This window comes from Myotis brandtii, unplaced genomic scaffold (assembly GCF_000412655.1).
Source record: "Myotis brandtii unplaced genomic scaffold, ASM41265v1 scaffold1782, whole genome shotgun sequence".
NCBI classification, from domain to species: domain Eukaryota; kingdom Metazoa; phylum Chordata; class Mammalia; order Chiroptera; family Vespertilionidae; genus Myotis; species Myotis brandtii.
In genome coordinates, this window is record NW_005356608.1 from 119,583 (window position 1) to 128,167 (window position 8,585).

Consider the following 8,585-nt stretch of genomic DNA (forward strand, 5'->3'; position numbering starts at 1 on the left):
AAACGAAAGAAAACAACTGTTTACGTGGTTTAGTGTGTCTCCTTCACACGCGCCCTGCTTGATATTAATCATAAGATTGCAACACCAAGCGAACCCAAATAATCTACTTGGAGTCACATTTCTGATGATTGCTAAGGCGATTCACTGCTACTAGTAAATCAAGAGGATGTTATGAAACGTGAGTCAGACCACTTCCGGCTTTCTGGAAGAGCAAGGGCTCTCTATAAAAAGGGAACTCCCTAGCTGAGATATTGGAGCCGCAGGCAGGTGGGGAGCCATCAGATTTCTTTAGCTGAGAAGGAAGACAGAGGTCAGCATGCTCAGCCTTCCCCTGCTACTGCTGCTGCTCTGGGGCGTGGGGTCTCATGGCTTCCCAGCAGCGCCTTTAAAAATGCAAGAGGATGCTGAGCAGACGGTCCAGGTAACTGCTGAATTTCCATGCCAGAAATGGAAAAGCCTCTATTTGCATTTTTCCACAGTATAACGGAGTAGTAGCAGTTAGTAGTGGTAGTTATTTAAGGGTGGATTTTCTACAAAGAGACATTTTTGTTAGAAAGCTCACTCTCCTCCAAAATGTATGTATGCATGCATAGACACTCCCTTTTTAGCTGGAGGTGAAAGGAAACCAAAGGAACCATATGCAAATTTGGCTCTACAGATTGTATTTCTGACTTCATAGTAACTGATGGTAAGGAGATTTACCTCTGAATTACAGTTTCCAGCAGTGATAAAGATAATAAGGATCGTGAAATCTAAACACAGTCTTTCAAAGTAGTTCTCTCTCTTACTATCAATCTTGAGAAAGATTTCCTGTCCAGTGTTACAATAATGCTATCTTTCCCCAGCAATACTTGGAGAAGTACTATGACCTGAAGAGTGATGGGGAACAAATTGGAAGGAACAGAAAGAGCAGCCTCATGGTTGACAAACTGAAGCAAATGCAGGAATTCTTTGGGCTGAAAGTGACTGGGAAGCCAGATGCTGAAACCCTGGAGGTGATGAAGCAGGCCAGATGTGGGGTGCCAGACGTGGCTACGTTTGTCCTCACTGAGGGGAACCCTCGGTGGGAGCACACAAACCTGACCTATAGGTAAAGAGACCGAGCAGCAGACGGAGAATGTTACCTCCCATCACAGCTGGGAAATGAGGTCTTATATGTCTCTATTCCACTTCATTTTTAGGATTGAAAATTACACACCAGATTTGTCAAGATGGAGAATGTTACCTCCCATCACAGCTGTAAGAAATGAGGTCTTATATGTCTCTATTCCACTTCCTTTTTAGGATTGAAAATTACACACCAGATTTGTCAAGAGCAGATGTGGACCATGCCATTCGGAAAGCCTTTCAACTCTGGAGTGCTGTCACACCCCTAACTTTCTCCAAGGTCCCTGAGGGCCAAGCAGACATACTGATATCCTTCGTCAGGGGAGGTATGCTCTTCTTGTAGCATGAATGTATTCTCACCTCAACTTCACCTGGCCCCTAAATCTCTTCAGCTTCACAGCTAGTTTCTTGTTTAAGAGGAGTGTTGATTTTATGGGCTTAAGGAGGAAATTATATCCCATTGGATAGAAGTCTGTTGGCCTCATGGCAAAGCAAAAGCTTCTCTCCCGTGCTACCCTAAAAACCAAGGGGGACACATGTTAATTCTGTTTCTTGCAGATCATCATGACAACTCTCCCTTTGATGGATCTGGAGGAATCCTTGCTCATGCTTTTCAGCCAGGCCCACGTATTGGAGGGGATGTTCATTTTGATGAGGATGAAACATGGACCAAAGATTTCAGAAGTAAGTCAACTAATCTTGCCTTTCTCAATTTTCCCCACCCCTTTGTGATGCATGTAATAATTGGTTGGTTTAACTGAAAGAACGCATTAATGGAAACATGTATTTTCTACTACCATTAAGAAAAGTCATGATACATTTAGAAAAGGGTAAGAAAATAATATTTCTGTTAGTAACAGCATTTTATTGGCTACAGATAGGCCACACTAAAATCTCTATTAAGAAAATGTTGAGAATCCTAATGGTTTACCTATAGGCGTCTCCAAAAAAAATTTTTTTAAATAGGAAAAAACAATTTCCAACATGGAGGATGTGTCAGTTTTGTAAATAGGAAAAAACAATTTGTGTTAATAGAAATCTATTGCTTCTCTGTGAAATATGTGTTATCTAATCATTGGTGAGACTGATGAGTCTGTGCTAGACCCTCAGTCGACTGAGTTTGCCTTTTTATTATATCAGGGTAATCATAGACTTTAGGCTTTAACCAAGCTCTTTACTATTAACTAACACATTCCTTTCACCTTAGGAAAAAGTTTATATATATTTAAAGCTATGAAGAAAATAAGAGCATTAGTTCTTGTAGAGTTGTAGATTACTGCTTCATTAAATATCTAAAAACTGAAAACATTTCAAGTAATTGCAAATGGGTTTACTGGCCCTTTTAGATTACAACTTGTATCATGTCGCTGCTCATGAATTGGGCCACTCTCTTGGACTCTCCCATTCTACTGATATCGGGGCTTTGATGTTCCCCAGCTACTTCTTCAGCGGTGATATTCAACTCTCTCAGGATGACATCGATGGTATCCAGACCATATATGGTGAGTACAAAGAAAACCATCACAGACAAGGGGCCATTAGATACAGCCATGAGATACAGTGTCTTTTAAGAAGCTGCCTTTCATTGTTTATGTCCTTTTCACAAGCCAGGCAGCACTAACTTCAGATCTGTTTTTTCTTTAGGACGCTCTGAAAATCCCAACCAGCCAATGGGCCCCCAAACACCGAAAGTGTGTGATAGTAAACTAACCTTTGATGCTATCACTACGATTCGAGGAGAAGTGATGTTCCTCAAAGACAGGTAAGACATCAATTCTTCTTGTTTGGTGTTTGTAATAATAACAACATTCACTACTACGGATCCATATGGGCCACTACTATGCCTCACACATTGCTTATCTTACATTTGTTTACATACATAATTATGTGATAGCACTTGTTTGCATTGGCCAAACCTAATTAATTTATAACAATTTTGTTTTCCCACATGTATTCTGCCATTTGACTATCAGGAAAAAAACCAAACAAACACCAAAACACTGCAGCAGAAAGTCAGTAAATATAATCCCATTTTACAGATCAGTAAAGTAAGGCATAGAGAAGGAAAGAGATCCTTTGAGGATACAAAGTTGGTCTTCTGACACCTTCTCCGGGGCTCTTATCACTTATGACATTCTTTATGATAATCAGGATGTTAGTGCGTTATTAGAGAAATCAGTTATTTTCATGGCACCATCATGCTGGTCCCCTTTAAGTATCTCCCCTTCCATTCTGGAAAAGATAATCCTCCCAAAGCCTGTGGTGGTGACAGGTCTCTCTTGCCTCCAGAGGCCCAGAGAGGGGCAGGAGCCATGGCGGGAGAATCCCCATGAGTTCAGGAGGCCCCTCTCCTGGGTAGATGAGAGCAAACACAATGTGCTTCCCTCCTCAGAGGAGGATCCTAGGTCTCCCTGTGCAGCATGTGGCCTCAGGAAGGCTGGGGAACCCTCACACATGAAGAACAGGCCTGCCCTACACACTGTACTGATTCCTAAAAGACCAGGCATCATCACTAGATACCCTTTTTCTGAATGATGCAGTCCACAGCACATAGAAAGTAGGGGTGCTCGGAATGGCTCTAATCTCCTCAGCCACTCTTTATGGAGTGTTGTTGGTGCTGTTCTAATACATCGTGGTCATATCTACCCCACAATGCAGGGCATGGACTGCTAATGCTTTTTATCCCCTTCTGGACTCGTTTTGAGTAAAAAAGATAAGGCTGGATGTAAGCCACTGGGTGCAGCTCAGTGCTGGGGGTGCTCAGGAAATACATGGTGCTTAAGGAAAGCTCTTGGTAGAGTAGAACACCTATCCAAGCAAGTATATGAAGGATTACTCCAAAGAGTAGGGCCAAGTCTAGGATTTGCAGGCACTAAAGGGACCCTGAGATCATGAAAACATCACCAAATGAAGACATGGAAGAACAGAAACAGTGACAGTAACTGACGTCCAAGGTCTCACAGAGGCTGAGGTAGGACTGAGGCAGGACTGGATCTAGAGGTTGATTTCTGACGGCCACCGTCACAGTCCTTCCTTGGCCTCGAATATGGAAATGCTTCCGACGGGCCAATGGCAGTCTATGTGTTGCTGTTTCTCCAGTCACTGTGGACTGTTGAATCAACACTGCAAACCACCAACCAAAGCAAGACAAAGGGAGGGGCTCCCAGACCTGAGTTTAAAATTAACCTTTGTCTCACCAGCTGCTCAGCGTTAGATAGCTCCCTTCGCCTCCCTGGCCTTAATTTCTCACCTGTAAAAGGAGAGTAATGCTTTCTTGAAGGGTTTGTGTGAGATAGGGCATGATGTAGGGAAGGCCCTGTGTGTTGAAAGTGTACACTAGTGTAGGATGTTAGTGCTGTATTCCAGCCAATGGTGTGCTGCAGCAGAATCCTAAGGGCTCGCCAAAGCCAAGTTTTAAATTTTGAGAATTTTGCAAGCTGGTTTTTAAATACAAACATTCTTAAGAGTTAAGTTAGCTCTGGCTGGTGTGGCTAAGTTGGTTGGGCATCATCCCATGCACCAAGAGGTTTCCAGTTTGATTCCTGGTCAGGGCACGTGCCTAGATCATGGGCTCTATCCCTGATGGGGGGCACGCAGGAAGCAGATGGTCAATGTTTTGCTCTCACATAGATGTTTCTCTCCTTCTCCCTCTCCCTCTTCTTTCCTCTCTCTCTAAAAATGAATTTAAAAATTTTAAATTACATCAACTTATAATTATATTTAACCAAAGGTAATAAAAATAATTCAAACTTACCTCTTTGGCCCTGGCCAGATGGCTCAGTTGCTTGGAGCATCACCCTATACACCATAAAGTTGTGGGTTCAAATCCCAGTCAGGGCACATACCTAGGTTGCAGGTTTGATCCCTGGTAGAGGCGCATATGGGGAGGCAACCCATCGATGTTTCTCTCTCACTTGATGTTTCTCTCTCTCTCTCTCTCTCTCTCTCTCTCTCTCTTTCTCTTCCTCTCTCTAAAATCAATAAACATATACTCAGGAAAGGATTAAAAAGAACAACTCACCTTTTTGTAATTATTTTGCCTCATTTTATTCTTTATTTATGTTCTTGTGGTTGTTTATAACTAATGTATTTGTGTGGCAGAAATACCACACAGTGGTGTGACACCACAAATCTCTTGAAATCTGCCATTGTGGAAATATTTCCAATCTGGGAATAAGCAAATGCTGCAAACCAGGACTCCCCACCACCCTCACCTTGGACAGCCAGATGTTAAACATTTACCAGCACACCACTAGGCCAGCAGTAAGAAGGAGCTGGATATCAGCCATAACTTGCTATAGATTAGATAAAAACCCTTTTCTTTTTTTTTCAAACCAGGTTCTACATACGCATAAGTTATTACTACCCGGAACCTGAGCTCAATTTCATCACTACCTTCTGGCCAAATCTGCCAAATGGACTTCAAGCTGCTTACGAGTTTGCTGAAAGAGATGAAGTCCGGTTTTTCAAAGGTAATGCTTCCAATGATTGTATGAATTAATTTCTCATTGGCTGAGATAGAAGAGAGTACTACCTCCTTTCTCTCTAAGGAATTTTAAAAATATAAATCTCACCAAATCAATTAAGGGAGTCCATCACCTTAATTAAGAATTGCACAGTATGCCCTAACTGGTTTGGCTCAGTGGATAGAGCATAGGCCTGCGGACTGAAGGGTCCCAGGTTCAATTCCGGTCAAGGGCATGTATCTTGGTTGCGGGCACATCCCCAGTAGCGGGTGTGCAGGAGGCTGCTCATTGATGTTTCTCTCTCATCGATGTTTCTAACTCTCTATCCCTCTCCCTTCCTCTCTGTAAAAAATCAATAAAATATATTTTTTTTAAAAAAAGAATTGCACAGTGCATTTCTGAGTCATTTTAAATCAAAAGCATATGACTAGAGATATAAATGTTCTGGCCTGTTTATGACTCTAGACTTACGAAATTGTGTTCTATGAATACTAGTTATGTGTTTTAAACCCTCTCTACATTCTTGGGGCTGCCGAGAAATGAAATACAGAGACTTGGATCAATGCTATAGAGGGGATGCAACAGAAGCATTTGACTTGTGTAATGTCCTAGAGCTATTTTTATGTAAATTACTCTCCTCAGATGGGGAGGGCTCCTACTAGGCAGCAGATAGGGATGCTGCATACAGCTTTGCTGTGAAGGGGTGACCCTCAAACCAACACCATTGACATCGCCTGGAGAGTTTGTTAGAAATACAGAATCTCACTCAGCTGAGTGCCCTTGAGGTCCATTCATGTTGTCAGGTCTCACCAGACCTCCTTGAATTTTAACGGGCTTCCCAGGCAATTTGTATGTACATTAAAGCAGGAGAGGTCCTGAAATTCCATAAATTGACTATCCCTGAGGTGGCTTCATGAACTCTTTAGTCATGTCAATGCCTGGCTCCGGATAGAAGTCTCCAACCCCATAAACCAGCCATTCTCGAAGATGCTGCATATTAGAATCATCAAGAACACTTTTTAAAATATATTGATTTAATTTGTCTGTGGTTGGATACCAGCATCTGTATTTTTAACCATCTCCCTAGTTCAATTCTGATGTGTAGCCAGGACACTGCTCTAGTCGGTGAAACTAACTTAGGTAGAAATCTGCTCACTGCCTACTGGTGCTCAGGGTGTTTTAACTGCTGTTTCTTGATTGGCAGGCAACAAGTTCTGGGCCGTTCAGGGGCAGCAAATGCTGCCTGGATACCCCAAGGACATCTACAGTTCCTTTGGCTTCCCTAGAAGTGTGAAGAATATCGATGCTGCTGTTTTTGAGGAAGATATTGGGAAAACATACTTCTTTGTTGCTGACAAGATCTGGAGGTAAAGAAAAAGTTAGGGCACCAGTTTTCTCTACATAGAAGGAAAGTTCTAAATGGAACCACTCACAAATGATTCTCATATTGCCTTGGCTAGCTGCCTTTTCTGTGAATGGCTGTAGCCAGTCAAGCATCCAAGTCTCTTGATCAATAATCATCATGCAATAGCTGTCCCAGGAATCCAGGGGTCAGTTGGAGATGAATTTTAAAAAAGAAGAAGTAAAAGACAGAGAGAGAGAGAGAGAGAGAGAGAGAGAGAGAGCGGCACTTCAGCCAAAAGAGACTTATCTTTAGTCACATTATACCTTATAAGACACAGTGTGGCATCACCTGGAAAATTAGATTTAGATGCTGGATTTAGAGGAATCTTATAAATCTTCTAGTCTCCCCAACATCCTACCTCACCTCATCCCACCCCCACCCCCATTGTACACATGATCTATGGAATTAGTTCTTATGACATTCTTGTTGGTGAATACCCTATGCAGTGGTCGGCAAACTCATTAGTCAACAGAGCCAAATATCAACAGTACAACGACTGAAATTTCTTTTGAGAGCCAAATTTTTTAAACTTAAACTATATAGGTAGGCACATTGTTATTAACTTAATTAGGGTACTCCTAAGGCTTAGGAAGAGCCACACTCAAGGGGCCAAAGAACCGCATGTGGCTCGCGAGCCGCAGTTTGCCGACCACGGCCCTATAGTGATTTTGAGAAGGCTGCTTGTTTAACAAATGGTTCTGACACATTTAATCATTTCTGGACCAGGTATGATGAATACCAACAATCCATGGATGCAGGTTATCCCAAACAGATAGCAGCTGACTTTCCTGGAATTGGCAACAAAGTTGATGCCGTTTTCCAGAAAGATGGTAAGTGAATATATACCTATTTCCTCTATTTTTTTTTTTTTTTGGCCATAAAACAGCATCAGTATTATTATTTAGAACAGCAAATGCCAAAAAAAAAAAATTTTGTTCTCACAAATGACTTGGGTTTTTTAAGAATTCAAGTTAAACCTAGAAATGACGTGTGTAATGTAGTAAATATCTTTTGTTTTGTTTCTAGGATTTCTCTATTTCTTCCGTGGAACAAGGCAGTACAAATTTGATCCTAAAACAAAGAGAATTTTGACTCTCCAGAAAGCTAACAGCTGGTTCAACTGTAGACAAAATTGATCGACTGTTTCAACATTGAACAGAAAAATATATTTCAAGAGCCCAAGGAAGGAATTTTCCTGAAAAGCCATATATTTTTTAGAAATTCTGAGCTATTTAGTATAATTTTATTTACACCTCATTCTGCATGATTTAGAATGCAATACTTGATGTACTTTTATAACTTAGTTCTACAGGTGAGTGCTAAGAAAGGTCAAGTTTCATTGCTTATCGATACATATGGGACAGTTTTGCAAAGACAGAAGCTCTTTTACAAAGTGTAAGACTCTACATTAAACCTGGGAGCAGCCACGGTGATGAATGTCTCCTCCCAAGAAAGAAAGAGGCAGAGATCCGAGTCTACACCAGAGAAAAAGCAGCTTAAGAAAAAGTGCGCAGCCACTACCTACTATCACCCTGAAATGCCAGGGAGAGCTTTTGTTACAGAAAATAAAATGTTTTATGTTTATAATAAAGCCATCTTTGTCTCTA

The 8,585-nt window shown here is 41.5% G+C and overlaps 1 protein-coding gene across 1 annotated transcript; it reads left to right on the top strand.

The window, feature by feature from the left end:
- The first annotated feature begins 257 nt into the window (after positions 1 to 257).
- MMP1 (matrix metallopeptidase 1) lies at positions 258 to 8,585 on the top strand. The gene is made up of 10 exons (XM_005863439.2): positions 258 to 421; positions 846 to 1,090; positions 1,285 to 1,433; positions 1,666 to 1,791; positions 2,454 to 2,609; positions 2,752 to 2,869; positions 5,446 to 5,579; positions 6,778 to 6,940; positions 7,705 to 7,808; positions 8,005 to 8,585. The coding sequence occupies exons 1-10, from the start codon at positions 317 to 319 to the stop codon at positions 8,112 to 8,114; spliced, it is 1,410 nt and encodes a 469-aa protein (XP_005863501.1). The 5' UTR covers positions 258 to 316; the 3' UTR covers positions 8,115 to 8,585.

Excerpts from the sequence above, each read along its gene's own strand:
- MMP1 (XM_005863439.2), top strand. The coding sequence starts at position 317 with ATGCTCAGCCTTCCCCTGCTACTGCTGCTGCTCTGGGGCGTGGGGTCT. Across the intron at positions 2,610-2,751 it reads TGGTATCCAGACCATATATG|GACGCTCTGAAAATCCCAAC; the intron begins GTGAGTACAAAG and ends TTTTTTCTTTAG. Across the intron at positions 7,809-8,004 it reads TGCCGTTTTCCAGAAAGATG|GATTTCTCTATTTCTTCCGT; the intron begins GTAAGTGAATAT and ends TTTTGTTTCTAG.